The following is a 22,430-nucleotide window of genomic DNA, read 5'->3' on the forward strand; positions in this document are numbered from 1 at the left end:
GGGTGCTTCCTTGTCCTTGGCAGGAGGCTGTTCCTGTGGACGGGTCTGGGAGAGCTACCTGCTCTCTACCTAAGTTTGGTCTAGGAGTAACTTTGTGGGCAAGCATATAATGGAAATGCAGCAGTATGGGTGGTGAACAAGAGATACAGTAATACGGGTTTCACAGGCTGGTTCTGGGAAGGAAAGCTTTATTTTCAGCTAATACTCTGCTGGAAAAAGGCACCTCCACTTCTCTTCCCTAAGCCTAACTTAAAGCTTTAAGCCTTATAAAGTTAAAGTCTGAGCTCTGATGCATCTGGGAGGGGTTGATGTGGATGTCTGTTTGTGACAAACTTCATTTAAAGTCTTATAAGTTGCTGTGTAGAGACTTAAAGAGGAATTAGTTTTTTTGCTTTGCTAAGCAATAGGGACAAACACATTCATGAGGGATTCAGGTTTCCCCTCGGCAGGAGTTGCTGCAGGACAAGGAGCTGTTCAGGACCACAGTGCTGCTCCAGCTTTTGCATCTCCTAAAAATAACTTCTGTTGGGCAGCTGAAGAGACACAAGGATTTTTACAGGCTAAATACATGAGTCATACTATTGCTTTTCCTCTGGCTACTGGGGAGACAGAAGCAGCAGAAGGGTTGAGGAGCAGGTAACTTCTAAATTGGCGGTTTCATAGTGTTTCAGCTGAGGATGCTGAGCAGTGGAGCTGGGCTCTTGGCCACCTGCTCCCACAGTAGATTCTGATATGGATGCCAGCTAAATTATCATGGTTGATACTGTTTGGAGAGTGTTGTCTCAAACAACCTCAATGCATTTTCATGTTTTTGAGGCATAATAGATGGGGAAAAAAATCATCTTTATGAGCTAATTGTTTTTAGATGTCTTATTGGTCTGCAGGGACTAATTGCTCTGTTACATGCAGTTTTTTGTGCTAGTACTTTGTGTGATATGACAGGGCTTTGGGCAATCTGGTCAAGTGTGAGGTGTCCTTGCCTGTGGCAGGAGGTTGGAACTAGATGATCTTAAGGTCCTTTCTAACCCAAACCATTCTGTGATTCTATCTATTTCCAGTATTTCCTACATGTAGTTGAAAAAAAACTGTCTAGAAAATTGCTGCTTAGAGAGATCATGGTGCTGCAAGAGAAAGTCCTGACAGTTACTTGTCATGCTTGCTGAGAGTGTCAGGCTTGGTTTGGGGGTCTGAAATTAGGTCTGCTCTACTCAAAACATAAAAAATTTAGGGTTGTAGCTGTCTTTGTTGACTTTGCTTCATGTTTAAAAATAGGCTGTGTATTTTCAGAAAGCTGATGGTGTTGCATGACCCCAGGAGCTATACAAACTCAGTAACAGCACTCAGCCTCATAAAAACCTATGAAAGGATATTGTGGCAGCTTTTGCTGAAGTTTGCCCAACTTTCAATGAAATACCAGGTGACATCTTGAACATAATTCACAATACTGTCTGCTTCCTTTTTCTTGTTTGAAGTTTGGAAAGGAAAATTGTCTCTGTGTTTTCCTTGTGTTTGGGAGAGGTGTTCATCTTCATGGTTCTGTACATATCGCACTTAAATATCTTGTAGTTCTGAGTAGTCACTTCCTGTCATTCAATTTACTGTTGTAAGCTTGATGAAAACATACATTAATTGGTAAATATCATAGCATAAAATGCTACTGGTTTGATCTTTGTTTCATTGCACAGCAGTTTGACATGGTCCACTAGATCCAAGTAGTCCTGTCACCTAAATTAGACAAGTGAGAAGCTCTTGTTCCTCAAATTCTAGAGTAATCTCATCATTACAGGTGGTGTTTGACATTTTTGTTGGACTTTTTTTTCTACTGTAAAAGTAAAACTAACAGTAAATAACTACTACTGCTTCTTTTTCTCTCAAAATGACCTACCTTAATTCACAACAAAATATCACCTCTACATGATTACAAATAATAATTAAAAAAAATTTCCTGGTGGAGTAGGCAAAAACGGCCTTTTAAGTATTTTTGGTAGAAAATACTTAACAGTCCTACCAAGGACTGTTTGTGTCCTGCTATGAAATACTTTACGATCACAGAGATTGAGGTAGGGAAGATACTTTATTGTAACCCAAAAACTTCTGAACTCCTGGTGAAGCTGGTATCCTGACTTTACTCTTTTAAATAAAAATATAAATTGAGTTCAGGCTTTTAACAAGATGGTAAGAGCTATTTCTGTTCTGAGAGATTTTAATCAGACCTTGGTTTCTGGCCGCCTTATCTCTTGCTGGTTTTTTTCTTCTATAAAAACTTAGGTTGAGCTCTCTGTTGTCGTATTGCTTCTATACCCTTCTGCTGAGGCACCTTATTTTCTTTCATCTCTATTTTTAGCCTTTTCAGACTCTTAAGTTTTGGTTGGAGTTGGGCGTTTTGGATTATAAAGCTCCCACTAACTTAAAATTGGATTAGTATGATATAAAATTCTGAGTTTACTCGGTGAAACTAAAAAGCAGATGGACCATCACACATCATCCTATATGTTATGTTTTATTCATTTTGCCTTTTAGCAGTGGGCTGAGAGAATGACTTCCTGAAGTTTCTTCTGGATAAATTATTTAGCTTTGGCTGGATTAATCCAAAGGTGGCTTCTTCACCTTTTCTCTTGTCAAGTCATATTGACTTGTTCTAATAGTCAATTATTGTAATCACTTTTAATTGGGCCCTAGTTTGACTTTTTCTTCATGCATTTGGTTGTAACCATTACCTTTACAGCAAAAGGTCCCACAAGAGCCAAAGTGTTCTCCATCAAGATGCATTTTTCTATATTAATGGATTTTTCTGGATTCCTTTATGTTGGCCTGAAGCTGTGCTTGTAGATTGGTTTCATCAGTGCTATATGTAGAAGTATCATGAATTTTTTGCTTAACCAAACACCACATGAACTGTGTGGATAATACTTATGGCCCAGCCTGTCAGTGGTCGTCCATAGGTGGTTTTGGAGTTCTTTTCTAGGGTGTGTTGTAGTCCTGTTCTGGTTAACTTGACCATCCATCACTGTCTGTGTCGTGGCACATTGCCTGAAGTTTTTGCCGTGTTTGGTCTGAGTTTATTTGTTGATCCACTCATGGTTCTTTTTGTTACTAATATTTTCAGTTGCCCATTACTTTCCTCTAGGTTAATGTAAAGCCATTTGGCTTGGCCCTTTTCCTTAATGCTGGTTCAGCTTTAGAGCTTCTATATTCTTTTTACACATCCATAATTTCAAGGGCTAATAGAAAATAGCATCGGTGAGTTGCATCCCTTTGTAGCCAGCTCATCAGGACTCAAGAGTGTGAAACTATCTGCTCTTGCTGGTTTTCTTGTTTATTAATCTTCTTGGCTAGAGACTGTAGAACTATGCAGAAGATTAAACTCCTCTGCATGTGAGATGAAGCTTTCCTGTAGCTAACTGCTGCTTCCAAAATTTCCTGCCTTCTGTTATTCATCAAACTGAAATGACCTTACTCTTGGGGCTTGCCACTTCAGCTCTCTTCTAAGAAATGTGTGATGCTGTTGTTGTCCCATGGGTATGCTCATCAGCAGTTTGCCTGAAGGCTTCATAACACTTCTGAGTGGAGCTTTTCTTTTTCTTAAATAAAAAATCATGTGTTCTATCTCTAGATCTTGTTCTGTGATCCTTCTGCCTCTGTAGGCACAGAAAATGTACGTGTGCACATAATGTACATTAACTGTTTGCCTTCCACCTTTTCTTTCATTTCTTCAGAGGCTTTTTTTTTTTTTTTGGGGAAGTGGAATAACAAAATGGCATATGAAAGATTGGTTGCATGTTTGTTGTTCTTTCCCTTTGGATATTAACTCATGGTCCTCACCTCTAGTTTCTCCTGTTTCAGTTTAAATGGTAACTTGTTACCTATATGTGATCCTTGTAATTTTTCACATTAAATTTTCTCTGATCAGACCTTTTTAAAGTTACTTATTTCAGTGAGGTGGGAGATTCAGCATTAGATGAGCTCTCTCTTTACAGAAATCTGCCAGAGAGATTGATCTGTACTAGTCTGAGTGCTATTGAACACTGCTGCCGCCTTGCTCGGGGCTATGCTATGTGTTAATAATAAAGAACGTTTGTTTGAAAGGAGTTGCATTCAGCAATATCTTTAATGTGTTTTGTATCTGAAGTCGTGAGCTTATGGGCAAGTTCTGATGTGTCTGTTCTATTATTGAGGTGAATGTGTACTGAAAATGATGCTCAAAAGAGATGTGGGTAACGCTAGATAAAATGACCTTGAAGTTGAAATTACTTATTTAGGTGCCTGTTCCCATCAACAGTGCTCAAGTTGCACTTTTAGGAAGTTGGACATTTTAGTAAGTATTTGCTGTTTTGTCAGAGGTGATCTGAAAGTGCTGTTAAAGACACTCTGGTGCTTTTTCAAGCTAGAGAGAAGGACATTGTGTGTTTGATCCAATTCAGATTGGCTACTTGTATTCTGTGACTTGCTTATGAACACAAGCCGAAGAAGAGATCCTGTTTGGGGAACGCTGATGCTTAAACAAAATACTGCCAGATTACGATGGAAAAAATGGTTTTGTTCAGAACTATTCCTTAAACTTCTAAAAAGGGAAAGAATTTTGGAGTGAGGTTAGAGGATCCTTGGTAGAAAAACTGAAGTTTGGGAGAAAACACTTTTCAACTCCCCACTTCCAACTTGGTGGAAGAAAAGGGGCTGGGTACTTGCAAGGAATGACCTTTTTCAAAGAAGGTATTATTTGAGCTAAAGCTCTTAAATATTGAAGCTTAAGTCTTCAAAACATTTGTCTAATGACACACTTTGAGTTCACTTGATTTAATGTGCCTATTGGCTACTTGCTCTTGGTCCTTAATACTGTTAACTACTGTTAACAGGTTGTTGACATGATTTTTCCAACTTCTAGTTCAGAATCACTGGCTTTCCTTTTGAAGGTTTTGCCATGTTTTTGCTAAGACAGAAAATTAAATGCTAAAAATACAGATGATCAATTTTCAGTTGGAAAACAAAAGGGAAGATTGTCAGTGAATATGAGTGTAGGAGCAGGTACCTCTCTGTTGTGAAGCGGACCCAGGAGAGGTGCCTTCGGGTGTGCAGTGTAGGACCTGTATTACTACTGGTTAATTATTTAAAAGCAACATCTGCTTTCTTAGAAGTGGTTCAGTGTCAGTAAAGTTGAGAGTAGGAGACACTGCATACAATGAAATACAATTTCAGTGTCGTACTTGTGAATCTCTTTTTCAGTTCCTTTGTTGGGGTTGGAGCAGGGAAGAAGCTTCTGTTCTAGACATGGCTGTAAAGGGTTGTAGGAGCTTATATTCTGTTGAAGTGAATGTTAAGTTTTGCTAAGTAGGAGCTTTTCATATTGTGCTCTGAGTTGCTTGTAGATATGTTCTTTCATTCTGTGAATTTTATTCTCTTCATTTTATGCTCATTTGCTACAAGTTGACTGAGCTTGACGTTTGCTGGGCTATATCAAGTGTTACTATAGGGTATTCTTGATGGATGTACACTGTGCCTAGAGCTTTGCTACTTTTATAATTAAAAAAAACATTTGGAGGAGTGTGGCATATGATAGAATTGCAGTTTAGATACAAAATGGTTGATTTAGTAGAAGTCTTAAGTTTCAGGGACTTGCCAGACAAAAAAGAAAAAGTCTAAGGTGTTATGTGTGAGGAAGGTCTTAAAGTTGGTATTTTTATCTTCAGGAGTTATTCTCGTGGCTTATTTTCCCCAACCTTTTTCTTCCTACTTGTTTATTTTTGCTTTGTTCCAAGTGCTCCACTTGTTCCTTACTTTTCCTTTACTCCGCTCTTCAGTTTTGTTTCCCAAATATTTTCTCAGTGGAAGTTATGGAATTGATATGATATTTCCTATTAAATGGTTCATTCTGTTTCTAAATTGTATCTTTCCCTTTGCTTGTGTGCCTGCATACTCTCAGCAGCAGTTAGTGTATGAAGTCCTGGGACTACAGGTAGTTGGTATAGGGCTGTTTATGTAATGACCAGAAGTGCGCATTTTTTTCTTGTATAACCATTAGACACTACTCTAGCAAGAATGTTTAACTGGTCTCTGCTCGCTGTTCAAGTCTTATCTCAGACTCATTATCATTGTATTTTTCTTTTAGAAAGAAAGAACTTTCAACTACCAAGAAAGATCGAGTAAATCATTGCCTAACAATATGTGAAAACATAGTTGCTCAGTCTTTAAGGTAAGACAATGTCTTTTTTGCATCAATACAAATAGCTACTTTGGAGTGTTAGTTATTTTGGGGCTTCCTGATAATTGCTGATTTAAAATGTTCAATTTCTTGTAAAAAATGAAATGGCACAGTTTCTTTTTACCAGTCCAAAGTAAATTTATTTAAGCATTGGTGTTCTTCTACTTCAGAGAAGCTGAAGCACAGTGATCAAATGCGTTGCCAGATTATGTAGGAAAGAGCATGTAAATGATCTCCCAGTTTCTAATGAAGTGCTTCAATCCAATTAAAGTCTTCTTTTGTATAACTGTGTACAATGTATGTTGGATTATGATCCCCCCTCAAAAATAGCGTTGGTGTTCAGTTCTTACGGTGCACATTGTAATTTTTCTAATGTTTTGTTTATTTAGAAATTCTCCAGAATTTCAGAAGCTGCTGGGGATTGCTATGGAACTCTTTCTCCTCTGCAGTGAGGATGCAGAATCTGATGTCCGGATGGTTGCTGATGAATGCCTTAATAAAGTTATTAAAGTAAGAACTTTTATAAACTTTACTACCAGATTTTGCCTCTTCTTGATGTGGTGTCCTGTATGAATTCAGCCTGATGTTCTTTTAGTTGCTGCTCTGACTGCTAACAATGTCTCATAATGTAAGAGGTTAAGTTAAGTCAGCTTCTTTACTAGATTCTATATTTGCTCTTAGGAGAGGTTTTTTTATGTCCAGATTAAGATACTTTAACTAGTCTCCTGTCATTCATCATTCTAATCTATTCTTTGCTTCAGTTGTTCATTAACTTTGTTCTCTTCAAGTTAACCAAAACAAGAGCATGGGCTTGTCTAAAATCATCTTGGTTTATGGGAGGAATGTTATAGTAATGTTCTGTAAACATAAAGATACTTAACAGGAAGGGTACAAGTATTATTAAAAAGCTGGCTAAATGATGTAGTGGCTTTTCATTCCAAACTAGTAGTATGCTGTAATTCAGGTAGTGTGATTTGCTTAGCCTTGGAGGGAGAAGCTTTTAGGCAACAATTAGGATAAATATGGTGTTCTGGAGATTGTTCATTACCCTACTGTGGTCCAGAATGAAGGGCTTGTTGGAGAACAGTAGGTGGGCATTCATACGAGGTCAGGCAAGGTCTAAATCATGATTCAGAGTCTCTTAAAATGAACCTTCTGAGTCACTGTTGTGAGCTGCTACTTCCAGGACAGGTTTACCTTCACCTCCCCTTTTTCTTTTTTTTTCCCCCCTCCTTTTCCTGTTTTCTGCATTACTTGACCTGCATCTAGTTGATGCAAAGTTCAAGTGCTTTAGAAATAAGAAAATAATATTCTTTAGCATGAAGGAATGTGTAGAAGCAAATGAAACATCTGTTTCCTGTAGGTATTTCTCTTAGTTAAGTTCTATTTGTAGCTATCTGAATGAATTAAATTTGGGGAAGTCATAGCTGAAAGTTGTATGGAGAAAGCTTACTGTTTATGAAGTGTATTCCACAAAGATGGGGAATAAGGAAGTGCAGGTGTCTCTTGGGTTTTTTTTTTTTTTGTTTTGCCCTGTAGCACTTCGATGTATTCGTTCCAATTTAAATGTTTTCCCATTTGCAGAAGTTTAGCACTCTATGAATTGCATACACCATTATGTAACTTAATTTGCTTTAAAAGATGCTTTGAAACAGTTCTAAAGAATGCAGATTTCCTTCTTTCTTTTCACCAAACTCGCTTGGTATAATGCTGACCTCTAACTCGCTGATCTATTTCATATTGTTGCTTTCTGGCATGTTTCAAGATAACTTGAACAACCTTAAATTTCTTTTAAAATCTTTGAATGGTACTCTATTTTGTTTTAAAGATTAAAGTGGTTTTTAAATGATGGGAGCCTTCTGTAAGTTCTTTGCCATTTGGTCCCAGCTGTGAAGTTGGTAGTAGTTACGATATTCCAACCACATATATGTATTTGACTGTTATCAAAGCTGGTCATAGTTTGTATTCTGTTTTCTATGTTTTATGCTGTGTGGAGGCAACTTGGTCTTTAGGCAGATGCTGTCTCGTGTATAAATGCAGAGACAGAAAGATGTACAGTTTTATTTTTGGTTGTGCAAGTAGCAGTGCTGCTTGTGATGAGTGGAACAGAGGTGTAGGCCCCTGAGCTTGCATGTTAGTCAGTGTTCAGCTTTTTTAGTACCTCGAGCATTTTGGAGACTAATTCTGTTGCCAAAAAGATGCTTTATGTTTTCTCTTTAGACATAAGAATATACATGTAAGCATTACTTGTGTAACTGTGTCCTTCTGGAGTTTATGCTCATTAATATAATAAAGATGCAAACACTTGTTTGGGCAAGGCTGTAAAGTGAAACAGAAAGTAAATTTAGATAAACACTGTAGGTCATCTTTAGAGTATCATTTACCCATCAGAACCTGGGAGACAGCATAAATGGCTCAAAGTTTAAATAGCTTTGGTGATACCTTTATTTAAAAGAAATAATACCAAGTTGGTAATTAACTGGCTTTCTGCAGTTAAGGTGTTGCCTAAGCTGTCTTGTTTCTGAAGCTGAGGTACAGTGTTGTTATATTCTGTGTGCTAATGATACTGGTGGGACTGCTCACACAGATTGGAGTACAGTTGGTCTCAGTAATTGGGTTTTATTATTTGTAGTAATTTAGAGTTGTCATCCCAATCAGAAAAAATTACAAGCATAGTCTTTGAGTGTGTTATAAGGACAGCTTACCCTTGAAGCCAAATAGTAACTTGAGCCTTTTTGTGTTGCTTGGTACGCTTATGTACAAGGGCAGTGAACTCAGAAAGTCACTAGGTTTTGTGAAGTGAGATTTACCTACTGTCATCTCAGCACCTGCAGTTAATAGTTGGGGTGCTTGTGACAACATAAAACTATAAAACATGTAAGATTTTTCAGGGGAAGGTAATGCCATTTTGTTATAATGACTGGTATAACTGAGAGGAATACAGTTTTAGGTTAGGGGAACTATGGTCTGGAGGAGCCACAGGCACCTTACTGACCATGCTGAAGCAGTTGTGGCCTGTACATCAGCACATGCCATGTCAGATTCTGTAGTCATCGTGCATAAGCCTGTGTAGACGTGAGCTTAATGGTTGGTGGTCAAGAAGGCAGATGGAAAATTAAAAATATATTGGGCAAGGAATAAAGAATGAAACGCTGAACACTACAGCAGTGTATGAATCCCCAGTGTAGGTACTTGCACGTTGTATGAAGCTCTCATTTGTTCTTAGGAAGCGTTGGTGGAAATGTTCATAAACAGTAGTATGCATTAGGAAGAAAATAGCATACAAAATATTCCATTGGAAGGGATTACATATAGAATCATAGAATAGTTAGGGTTGGAAAAGACGTTAACATCATGAAGTTCTAACCCCCCTGCCATGAGCAGGGACACTTCACACTAAACCATGTCACCCAAGACTCCATCCAACCTGGCCTTCAGCACAACCAGGGATGGAGCATTCACAACTTCCTTGGGCAACCCATTCCAGGGCCTCACCACCCTTGCAATAGGATATCGATAATGAAGTGTTTCCGTAGCCTTTGTTATGAATTTGATAATGTGTATGTGGATTCGATTTTGTGTTGAACTTTTCCTTTTTAAAAAGAAGCATTTGGTCTGGGAGAGAGAAACAGTGGGTTACGCAGAGGGCTCAGGATATGGGACCAGCAGTGGTGGATGAGACAAAAAAGGTCCATCTAACTCAGGGTATTGTCCTTGACCATGCATGAGAGAGAGCGTATGAGATAGAAACCATGTACAGGGTGGTCCTGAGCCCAAGGTTTGTACCATAGCAGAACCATTTTAATATTTTTTTCTTCTCTGCTACTTTAAAGATGGAGGGAGAATGATTGAGTTGAAGTGAACAGAAAATTACTACTTCTCAGCACTTACGTTCATTTCACACACCCTAGGTTTTAGCCAGACTGCAGGTTCAAACTACAGTGTACGCTCTGTCACAGTACGCTTGATTAGATCCTGGGATAAAATACTTCTGGTGTCCAGAACACCCTGTGGTAATACACGGATGCAGAAAATAGGCTGATACAAGAAAGAAGGGTTTTTCAAGGGCTGTTAAAGGTAATGGTACAAATATAGCCTCAGTTTGAGAAGTGGTAGGATGCTACTTGACGGTGGGGATGTATAGCAGGGAATACCTCTTGCTGTTTGTGAATACTATTTTTGTGTTTTAATATTCTATTCATGAGTATCTATTCATGGCAATTGCCAGAAAGCACATTAGGTTGGCTCTGCTTGTAGTCTGATCCCATATGGCCTTTTTTAGGTAGAATGGGTAAAGCAGTTAATATTAACTACACGTAACTGTCAGAATTTATGGAATTCGCCCATGTTTCTGTTTTGTGTCTGTGTGAAAGATAAAAGTGTCTATCTAAAATATTTAGCACTTTTCTGCTTATACATTCAATAAATATAGGGGCAGTTAGATGGTTCTGTGCTTTTTTTTGTGTTTTTCTGGAAGTTGTTTTATAGTAAGTGTAACATTGTTCCTGTAAAGTGTCTTTCCTCTGATAGCAGTATGTTCTCAATGCGTTTTATTGCAGGCTTTGATGGATTCCAATCTTCCTAGGTTACAATTAGAACTGTATAAAGAGATTAAAAAGGTGAGTTTCTTTCATGTCCTTCTGAAATACAGTGTTTAGTATACTGGAATGTAGTGTTAGTGTAAATAAATTGTGTATGCCTTTTGAGATCAAGGTCAGAGTTTCACTTTGGAAGGATTTGTGACTGTTTAATGTATTATTTTACCCAGTTCCTTGCTATTGGCCCCATTGTTTAGATTTAACCACTCCTGAAAGCTTATCTGGCAGAAAATATGTGAGCATTTGGTGTGAGCAGCAGTCTGAGTTAACCTTCATGATTCTGTACCCAAAAGAGTAAGGCATATTCATGATGTTTGCTCCACTGACTGAGGTGGAAAGAATAACTTCAAGCAAAAAGGTGGTGAAAAGTAGGTAGAGGACAGTGATATTCTTAATTTCACATAACTTTTTGGAGGAATCAGTTGAGCAAGAGCTGAAGGGACCTGATACAAGTTTTAACTACTTCATGAATGTGTAATGTGTACTTAAAGCTCTTGTAAGAAGCATAGGTAAAAATACTGCAGCATCTCTTTTTGCATCAAAAGTCACAATTTAATTTTGTCCATGGGAAGAATTTTAGTAACAGCTTTTTGATGTATATGACTACAAAAGAAAAGTGCTGTCTTCAGGACAGTATCACTGAAATCATGTCTCTTGCATCCTTAAACATATAGCAAAGCTTGTATAGAGAGAAAATACAGGCATTTGTCAGACAGTAATGCTCTTGCTTTTTGTATGTATTTCTATGGGAATGGGAGAACTCTAGAAAATAAAAAAAGGTAACAAAATCAATGGGATAGCTTTTCTTCTGTCAGATGTGGACAACTTGTAGGCCCTGTACGTTTATCTTACTGTATTGTACCTTAATATCATGCAGGATTTTTGAGGGTATAGAAACAGACATCTAGCTAATTAAAAACCAACCAAGGTACACAAAAATTGCTCTAAAGTTTCTGCATGTCATTGCCAGGTGCAGGAGGAAATATTCGATTGTTCAGGTGGCAGGTGGCATGTGCTTCATCTGTTGCTCTCAGATGCATAGCAGAGGCAGGCGAGAGAGGTAGCAGGCATAACAGAAGCACCCAGCAGACTGAACCGTGTTTGTACCTCACTTGGATCACTTTAGGAGCTGTGCCAGAATCTGTTGTTTGGCTGTGAATCTGAAAAATGCATGTTTTGTAATTCAGATGCAAGATTTTGCTTGTCATGCTAACAAGACCCTGAGCCTTTGATATACCAGTTGAAAGAAATGTCAGTTTCTGAACTTGTCAGCTCTTCAGAGGGACTTGATTTGAGAGGCATTTCGGTTAGGTTCCAACTCCATTAGGTGTACAATTAGGTGTGCAGTTTCTCATAGACTTCTATTGGTTTCCATAGTTTTTCTGTATTTCCAGCAGTACAAAGGAGCTGTGCTATATCCTTTGACGTTAAGTCTGAAGGCATTGGGTTTTAGTCAGGTGCTCAACTGAAGGTGTTGGTAACAGACAAGCAGATACTAAACTTGAGGGTGCAGGCCATTATGAAGAGATACAGGTCAATATGTGGAATTCTTTTCTTTGGTGTGCTCAGGAGCTGAACGCTGTTTATTCGCATATCTCCACTGCTGTCAGTTTGATGCTGCATTTAGATCTCTGCAAGTGTTCGGGTGATTTTTAGACTCTGATATCATCGGTTTTTCTTTGTTGGTTGATGCTTTTCTCTGTGGTATTTTAAGCTGATTTCAGCAGAGTGGAGATTTCAGGCGTTTCCTTTTCTTTCTTCATGTCCCTATTACTCATTTTGGGTCACTTGGAAAATTCCTAATACCAGCTAGAAAAAAGAAGCCAGTCATGGAGGTGACTTGACTTCCTTTTGGCTAAAGGAAAAGTATGACTTCCAGACACCTTACATTTTTATCTAAGTAAATTGTACAAACAGTGTACTATTGTATATTATAGGTATTCTTTAGGAAATGGTTTTGCTTGATGAAATGTAACAATTACATACTCTGTCTAGAATGGTGCTTCCAGAAGTCTACGAGCTGCACTCTGGAGATTTGCTGAGCTTGCCCATCTAGTTCGGCCTCAGAAGTGCAGGTAAACACATCCTGGTAATGAACTTTCCAAATATAAGATGTTAACAAAATATTACTGTTCTCAAATTTTAAGTGTATAATTGGGAAGTTGGAAGAATTCCTGTCACATTATTCCCTCTGATTTTGCTTTATTACATTAGCCGGTTTTCTTTCAGCAGAGTTTTAGTTGTGTTGTACATGATTCCAGGGGAAAAGAGGGAAAAACTTGTGAAGACAATGACTTGTATTTTTTCAGTGTATTTAGTTCTGTCTTAATGTCTGCAAACTGTATTCAGAAGATATTGTATTGTCTTTTTTTTTTTTTTTTTCCTACATTCTTTGTAGCTAACAGGTACATTTTTTTACAATTTAGTAATACCACAAAATTTGAGTAAGAGTTAAAAATGTTAAAGTTTTTAGATGGGTACAGTGGTTCTGATCTAAGACTAGTTTTATTCCTTTGCTGTGCTTAGGCCGTACCTAGTGAACCTTTTGCCCTGTCTAACACGAATAAGTAAGAGACCTGAGGAGTCGGTACAAGAGACGCTGGCTGCAGCAATACCAAAAATCATGGCAGCATTTGGCAACTTTGCTAATGACAATGAGATAAAGGTATCTTTCTTTAACCTTTTTGTGCTCCCTGTTTTATCTCAAGGCACAGTAAGCTATCAGCATTATCAATCGGATGTTACAGAAAGCAGTGCTACAGCTGCATGTCTGAATTAAGGCCAAAGTTGCCCTTGCTTGATGTGCATTAAGTAATGCTTTGAGTGAGTGAAAAATACATTTGCTGACTTCTTAATTCACTTCTGTCTCTTTCTTTCTCATGAAAACTGAAGATGTCTTTGTTTTTAGGTTTTATTGAAGGCTTTCATAGCTAATCTTAAATCCAGTTCCCCTACTATTCGTCGAACAGCGGCAGGATCAGCAGTAAGCATCTGTCAGCATTCACGAAGAACACAGTATTTTTATGCCTGGTTATTGAATGTACTTTTAGGTAAGATTCAGGAAAAAAAAAATACTGCTTTAGGTGTAAGTAACATGAATTTTTTTGTCCATGGAAGGTACTTTTTGTATGTGGGAGTATTTCAGGCGAAGCAAGGATACTTAAACTACCAGTTACACTGCCAATGCTTTCTCTATTTTGTGTTAAGTTAGATGAAGATATGACTAAAGCTATTTATATCCATGTGCTGCAATGCTAATTCGGTAGTGTTGAAAAGAAGCAGCCAAAGCTAGGGAAGCAAGTAGCCTGTTGGAAAATGAGAAGGTTGAGGGATTCTGGAAGAGCTTGCTCAGGAAGCTGTGAACACTTGCATTGTTCAGCAGTTTGGTTGTTAGTGTAGCAGGTCTTGAGGTGGAGGGTGTGTGACTGCTATTCTCTGGGCAATGAACACATACCCTGTAGCCTTTTTCAGTAGTACCACCATGTAGAGTCTATGTTGAAAACCTAACTTGGACCAGAAGCTGATTTTTTTTTTTTTTTTTTAAATTTAAAATTTTAACTTTTTAAATTTAAAAGCATGCAACTTTCTGTCAGGTATTGCTTCTAGATTTCTTAGGCTAGGAAGCCTGCATGGTCTTTGGGGTGTTTTTCAACTTGTGATGAGATGCTTGCCTGGGTTGGAGTGGAAACTTTTTTTCCTGTTTTGTTACTGATGAGGGGTTCTTTACTATGTAGACTGTATTGCAAAAGGAGAGGTAAGGAAGGTCAACAGATATATAAAGTATTATTCTGTTAGCCTTGCTTTCACAAGAATGTGAAAAAGTCAAATGCCACATAGTGACTTTCCTCTGTGTGACTTGGAAATGGTGGAATTCTGTGCACACATTGTTCTTAGCTACCTCAAAGGTGATGTTTTATAACGTCCTGGCAATGGTACTGAATTCAGATAGGAGCACTAATAGGAACTCCAGTAATTGATTCTGGGTTTTTGTTTTAATAGGTTATGTTTTCTTGCTAATGTATTTGTTCTTAATACGTTTAGGGTTTGACTCTGATTAGCAGGTAGGAACATGGAACAAGGTTCACAGTATTTGAGGGAGGAGGAAAAAGCGTGAATGTCATTCATTAGGATAGTGTGTGTGTGAGGGCCTTAATTAAACTGCCAAATGGAGAGAGGAAGCGGGGCGAGGAGGGAGCAAGAGAGCCTTGTTCACTTGGTGAAAGCATCAGGTATGACAAATAAGAATTATTTTTGTGTGTTTTTATTGAATGGAAGCAGGTAGAGAACAGGGAAGGTGGGACAGGGTCCTCTGACCATTCTCCCACATTGCCTAATTCATTGTCAGGAATATTAAATAATGCATATTTTCAAATGTTTTTAAATTTAGAAAGCATTCTTAAGTTGCTTCTAGGGATTTGGTTTTTTTTTTTGTTTCTAAAAGAAGCTATTACAAACTATATGAAATAACATTTGTATTGAAACTAACCACTGTCAATAAGTCATTCAGCTACTTCTTTTTTACCTGCAGGCTTGTTGGTACCTGTAGAAGATGATCATCCTACTCTTTTAATTCTGGGTGTTCTACTTACGCTAAGGTATCTCATACCTTTATTGCAACAACAAGTAAAGGATACCAGCCTGAAAGGCAGTTTCGGTGTAACAAGAAAAGAAACAGAGATTTCGCCTTCACCAGAACAACTCATACAGGTGAAATATAAGTAATAATCCTAATCTGAAGGCTACTAATCAGAAGGAAAAGGAATAAGCCTTTCATGTAATATGATATGGCACTAATTTGATGAATTCTGAATTCTTAAATTCATGTTCATCTTGGCAAATGATAGTTGGTCTTGTGACTGGAATTATTGATGAATAAAGACCAGAAATCCCAGAGAAAATGCAGCAGTGCTTGTTAGGTGCTCCCAAAGTATCTAAAGATACTTTGTATCTTTATCTAAAGAACTTCATAATCAGTATGGTGTTCTTTGATGTAATTCTTCCTTCTGTAAAAATAATTAGAAACAACAAACTTCTACCAAAAAGGCAGTTAAATGGCTACAATTAATTGAAATTTTCTCCTTGGAAGGGTGTGGTGAAGACTAGATACAGCAAACATCAGTAATTTTAAATTTTAGTGGTGCATTAAATGTGGTATGTCATAAGAAATGTGGTATGTTTTGTCTTCATAGTGACTTACTCCAGTACTTTGTTGGCTTTTAGGTTTATGAATTGACTCTGCATTACACCCAGCATCAGGACCATAATGTTGTGACTGGAGCTTTAGAGTTATTACAGCAGCTCTTTAGAACACCACCACCTGAACTTCTCCATGCCCTGACTGCTTCAGGGGGCATTGCACAGGTCAGTGTATCCAAAGATGAATCTGCCAGCAGGAGCCGCAGTGGGAGCATAGTGGAACTTATAGGTAAGCTATATTTTCCTGGTAATTCAAGTAAAAGGAGATAAACATACACCACCAGCTCTGTTTCTCAGTGTTAGCCAAAATGAAGAATAAATGAAATGTATGAAGAATAAAATGAAATGTATAAGTTATGCATGACCTTCCCCCACCTCCTTTGCCCCACAGGTACAGTTAGATTTTTGCCATCCTTTGTTTAAGTGGGTATACATCCATTGAGTTGTTATAAACTGCAGAGTATTTTGTACAGTTCACGTTGATGGGTTTTTTTGGTTCAACAGAACAAGCTAACTGTGGTGACAGATTTATCTTTTTTCCCCTCACAAAATTAATGTTGTTCTCACCAAGCAGCTGACAACTGTGATTCATAAAAAGCTGAACTAATCAGAATTTATATTAACTGAGAGCTTCTTGCTGAATACCAAAACCAGCGTGAAATTAAAGCATGACTTAAGTTTACCCGTAACTGCTAAAATCAGCTGTCAGTGTTCTTGTCTGTGAAATGCATGTTATTAAAACTCTCTCAACTGCTACTCACCTGTTCCGAAAGAATCAATCTCTGACTGGATTTCTGTAAGGACTCCTTTACTGACTTAACATATCTTTCTAATATTGCTGCTATTAGAAGGTAATTCATTAGCTGGAAGCAATCATACGAGTGGAATTTAAAACATATTTTTTACAAAGCACACCTTACACAAGTGGCATAGAAAACTAAGAAGTCATTTGAGGTGAATGATCGAAAAAGCTTGGACTTCAAAAGCAGCAAGTTTGCTGTTTCTTCCTGGCCTTGGGGTTTGGTTTTGGTTTTGTTTTTTCTTTCCCATTTGTGGCTATTAGAATTCCTTCATGATTTCAGCAGCTCTGTCTTTGCCCTGATGTGTTACTTTCTGTGATTTGCAGCTGGAGGGGGGTCTTCATGCAGCCCTGTTCTTGCGAGAAAGCCTAAAGGTGATTATTTTCAAAACCAAATCTTTAATTGCATTCCTTTCTAATTTTTTTTTTTTTTTGGGCTTTTTTGGGTTTGTTTTCTTCCCCCTCCCCACTTCATTGTCTTGCTGAACTTTTGGTCTTCATTCACAATTGCATTTGTGTTATCAGCTGAGCCTAAATCAGTGTAAATTTTTCTCATGTGATTTCTGATATTGCAATCAAGACATTCTAAAATTATTCAAAGTAGTATGGTTTTTTTTTCTTGCTGTAGTTCACTGGCAAAATTATGGTGATAAATATTGATGCAATTTTCACTGTTAAAGAGCACATCTAAAAATAATCTGTGAACAGGGCATTCTTCCTTTTGATGGTAATAGTTAACATTTAATGTAACTCACAAAATAGTTAACTTTCCTGGTTTGGTTAGGCATGTTTTTTTTCTTCTTTAATGCATGTGAATGTTTGCATGCTTTGATATGATGCTTTTTTATTTCTTTTGCTGTTCTCTCTGACAAATTCTATACTATTTGTGTCTTGCTATGGGTATTTTAATTTCTTTCAATAGGTAATTAATTTTGCAGGATTTAAAATAATAGTTTGCTCTGAAGGATTCTTTTCCCAGTTTGTGCATGAAAGTATTGATTATCTAGTTACATATTTACACTTCGTTTAAAACCAGTCATACCAGTACTAGAATCACTCTACATACATCTGTATACCAGTTTCATTGTCTGTTTTAGGTAAGCAAAATTTTGCTACTACAGTGAAACTATACATGAGTGTAGTGCAGTTACTGCAAGCATAGTAAGCAGAGATGTGCAACGCTGAAAAGAAAAACTTAGAGGAGAAATAAGACTAAATAAGAATACACAAACTTTAAGGCCCATTACAGCAACTAGCTTACACTCGTTCCAAATACCTCCTCCCATCTTTGTGTGCAAGCAATCTAATAATGCTTAAACAATATACCTAAATGTGAAATAGTGGTTAGAGCTCAATGAAATAATGCTTACGAATGCAGTGATAACTTCTAGTTTAGAAACAATAGTGTGAAGGAAAAGGTGTTTTGAAAGTAGATATTGCTGCAGCATCCAAAGGTGAGACAGAATGCAACAGATCGCAATAATGACACAAAACACTTTGAAATGGAAAATTGTAAATCATCATTTTGGTGTTTTGAATCATTAGTAGTCTTCAGTGGAACTTTGAAGTGTTAATAATAATGTAAATTGATTAAAGTACTTGTTGAAGCATTAACCTTTTCTTCATTCAGTGGGAAAACGTGTGAGTCATCAGCTTCTTTCCTTTCTCAAGATCACTGTATGAAGATTTTGTGGTCTAAAATAATGGCATAAATGAGTTTGAAGAAATGTGTTCATGATCTTGTGCTTTGTACAGTTGAATTTCAAATTATGAATTATTCATTTCCTGCTGCTCTCCATTGTAGAAAGGAGGGAAAAATCAAGCCTATTCCCAGTTCCTATTTGACGTTGTGCTGTAGACTACTACATATAGAGTAGCAGCCTTCTGCTGTTGGCTGTGGGTAAAACTTCTGTAATACACCTTTGTGTGTATGGGTGTAATGTGAGGCTGATGTACAGAAATCTGTGACTCTAACATAAGAAACTCAGATATTCCATGTTTTTTCAGACTTACTGCTTCAGACCAACTTTAGTTTTGAGCAACTGATGTATGGTGGTTTGTTTTATGTTTCAGCTTCAGAAAATTATTTGCAAAAAAGGCTGGAAAGTAATTTTGAATTGAAACCCCATGTTCTGCATCTTCTGTTGGGTTTTGGTTTTTTTTTCCCAATAGTGGGGAATACCATGCAGCTTGCTTATATATTCATAAACATGCAAAGCCTGATGTGCCTAATACATGGTTTTTAAAGTCCTTCCTCTTTCACTTGCTTTTAGAGATGATCAGCTGTGGAAAGCAGAAGAATATCCTGGTTTGTTTCAGTGAGATGGATTTAAATATGAGAAAGAATAGTGAAAAATTTGCTCTCTCTTATGCTTTTAGTTGGGAACTCTAAGCAGGATTTTACTCATTCTTCTGAGTGTGTAGCTCTTAATTGCTGTTATTTTACATAGAGCATACATGGTAATGTTGTGGTTATTTTTATGCCTTACAGATTTGAATAGTGTAAAATACACTTTTTGGAGCAAGGCAATTCTGCAGTGTTACTGCTATGTATGAAAGCAGTTGTGACAGAGAAATTAATAGAAAAATCTGTTAATGCTTTTTACTTAAATTAGATGCAAAAGAATTCACCTGGAGTTATTGAAACATTAGCATTTTGCATGGTGAATCTTAGACTACCAGCGAAGCCCATTCTAAATGGCGGAACGAGCTTAACTCGAAGCAGTTGTTATGAATCCTAATGTCTCAGCAAGTGACATGTGGGATCCGGAAGGATAGGCTCAGTAGCTCCCTCTGCACTCTGTGTCCTGTCCCATTTACAGACCTTTCAGTGCAGTTGTGTCCTTAGTTGCTCCCATGCAGAGTGCATCTACGGATATCTTTCTCTTTCCACTGCCTCTATTTAAAATATGGATACTATTCTGTAAGAGAATTCTGTGATGATTGTGTTAGGTTATAAGTGGTTCTAATTTTTCTTATGGCAAAAGCCTCTCTGAAAATTTTTGCCTTATTAGTCCCTGGCTGTTGTCCATGGTTCATCACCCTGTCCCAGTTATGCTGTCTTGTGCTTCTGGTCTGTGCTGCTCTTCCCCTAGGCATTTTCCATTCTGTTACCGTTGGAGTTCCAAGCCCCAGACTGCAAGTAGCCTTTGATAATTTTTATAGCCTGAAGGAGGAAGAGGTTATGTATTCTATTACTTGTGGTGCTTTAATGCCCTTTTGAATTGAGGGCAGACATCCAGTTACCAGGTATCCAGCCCTTAGTAGTGGGACATACTTGATGAAGTTAGTGGGATCTTAAATATAGTCAACAAAAATAAACTAAAATGAGTAAGATCATAGTTTCCTGAATGGTTATACTGTTAAATAAAATTACTTAACTGTGTTTCCTTGTCACTGCTGTCTGTTTTCCTCCTGATCAGATGATGAGGGACTGGATATTCACTTTCTTCATTCGTTTCTCTTTTCCATCAGTTGCCTGTCATATATTTGAAAAATTATTTGGATAATTTTCTTAAAAAAAGATTTCACATCTAACTGACTTCAGCTGTTCAGCATTTCATACTGGCTATCATTTTGGAATGCTAAAGGCTTTTCTTACATTACTTCTCAGGTAAAATACTTCTTGGTGAAGAAGAAGGTTTGGAAGATGATCCTGAAACCCGATCAGATGTCAGCACTGCATCATTTGCAGGTAGCTGGCTTTCCAGCAGTGCAATCAGCCTCTGTTACATTATAAATCCATTATTTTATTGCTTTATCTGAAATATAAAAGTGATGTGTTAATGGTAGCTGGGAAGTGGACCTACACTCAAAAGATAGGCTAGCAAAACTGAAACCATAAAATCTCCTGGATATTAAACTTATAATTTACCTAAAGAAGTTGACTGTCTGAGTGTTTGGTTTTTTTTTAATGAATAGACTGCCCTATTGAGGTACTGGTGTAGCTGGAATGGTATTTTACAGATGTTTATTTCCCATATAAACTACCTGTAGTTTAACTGTTTAGTTATATGCTTTCCTTAGCCTAGTTTAATATATGGCTTAGTATGTGATGTCTATATCGACTGAAACACAAGTTTAAACACTTTATTGACTCATAAATATCTGTGTTTTGCAGCTTCTGTGAAGGGTGAGATAACCAGTGAACTAGCTTCTTCATCAGGTGTATCAACAGCTGGGTCAGTAGGGAGTTCAGCTGATCCTACTGGACATGATATCATTACTGAGCAGCCACGTTCCCAACATACATTGCAGTCAGACTCTGTAGACCTGTCAAGCTGTGATTTGACAAGTACAGCTACTGAAGGAGAAGAAGATGATGTGCTTAGTCGAAGCTCCAGCCAGATCAGTGCTGTCCAGTCAGATCCCACTATGGACCTGAATGATGGTACACAAGCTTCCTCACCAGTTAGTGATAGCTCTCAGACTACTACAGAAGGTCCAGACTCTGCTGTAACCCCTTCGGACAGTTCTGAAATTGTAAGTGTGCAGCGGGCAGAGGGGGGATCCCCTTCTACTGAGGGGCTCGACATGTCTCAGAGCTCTTCAATGGAGGGCCCAGACTTGGATTCATCTACTTACTCGTCTTCTACTTTTCCATCCTCAGCTAGTAACAATGGAAAGGTCAGCAGCTCACACCTCTATTGGAGAGCTTGACCTCCTTTTAACACTTTCACTTAAAAACTACAAAGCTGTAATCAGTGTGTTCACCGGGTAGGTCATATGAAGGCATTAATGGATGGCCACTCACTGGAGGAATGTCAGTATCAAAGGCTTGACATAAATATATCCTCTTAGTAGCCTATCCTTCATTTTGTATAGATATACTAATAATTGTTTTGGTGTAGGAGGACTAACGGAAGTGTTAAAGGGTGAACAGTCTATTTGGAATGATAGAGGGATATTTTTGGAACCTAATGCTTCACATTGCCTCCTGCCTATGCTTTTTCACTTGGCAGTACAACTCTTTTTTTTTTTTTTTTTTTTCCTTTTTATTCCATTGTAATGATTTCTCCTGTACTGAGCAAATACTGCATTATTTACTCATGTAGCAGTTACATATCTAATAAACACCTGATATGTGCATACAGTGTAGTTATTTTAAGAAATTTCTCTCGGGCAAAGATGAGGTTATAGTAAAACCAGCAAAACTGAAATTCCTGGGAGCAGGAGCAGAAAATATAAAAAAAGGGGAATACTTAGAATTTCTTAAGTACTGTTTTTCAAAATTTATCAAAATTTTGACTTAAGTTTGCTGATAATAACTTTGGAAGAGAAATAATCTCTTACCACTACAAAAAATGGCAAATTTACAATTACGATAGGCAAATACTCCTGCAAGTGTGAGGATTTAAGAACCAAAGGAGTGATGAAGATTGCTGTCTCTGAATTAAATGTAGGCAGTGCAGAGGCTAAAGTGAGCAGGCATTTATTGATGAGTTGTGTTTATTGACACAAACTCCTGTCAGTTTGTTGCAGATGTCAGTGTGCATACTTCTTGCAAGCAGTAATTACAAGTAACATTATTTTTCTAATTGACAGATTAAGTGGTTGTCCCAGCTACACACACAGAGGCTTTTTAAGGAACAATTTCCAGGTGCTTACAAAGTCAAAGAGTAACTGAAGAAGTATTTTGTCT

At 37.6% G+C, this 22,430-nt stretch overlaps 1 protein-coding gene across 1 annotated transcript in view; it reads left to right on the forward strand.

Moving 5' to 3' along the window:
• Positions 1–421: 421 nt before the first annotated feature.
• Positions 422–22,430, forward strand: part of HTT (huntingtin) — a 76,606-nt gene continuing 54,597 nt past the window's right edge. The window contains exons 1-12 of the mRNA XM_010015069.1: positions 422–636; positions 6,104–6,187; positions 6,586–6,706; positions 10,756–10,815; positions 12,790–12,869; positions 13,321–13,459; positions 13,703–13,844; positions 15,323–15,501; positions 16,015–16,219; positions 17,117–17,164; positions 20,403–20,483; positions 20,910–21,271. Coding sequence (XP_010013371.1) covers positions 422–636; positions 6,104–6,187; positions 6,586–6,706; positions 10,756–10,815; positions 12,790–12,869; positions 13,321–13,459; positions 13,703–13,844; positions 15,323–15,501; positions 16,015–16,219; positions 17,117–17,164; positions 20,403–20,483; positions 20,910–21,271 — 1,716 coding nt within the window. The remainder of the gene's footprint in view (positions 637–6,103; positions 6,188–6,585; positions 6,707–10,755; positions 10,816–12,789; positions 12,870–13,320; positions 13,460–13,702; positions 13,845–15,322; positions 15,502–16,014; positions 16,220–17,116; positions 17,165–20,402; positions 20,484–20,909; positions 21,272–22,430) is intronic.

Source organism: Nestor notabilis, unplaced genomic scaffold (genome assembly GCF_000696875.1).
Source record: "Nestor notabilis isolate BGI_N333 unplaced genomic scaffold, ASM69687v1 scaffold1635, whole genome shotgun sequence".
Lineage (NCBI taxonomy): Eukaryota > Metazoa > Chordata > Aves > Psittaciformes > Psittacidae > Nestor > Nestor notabilis.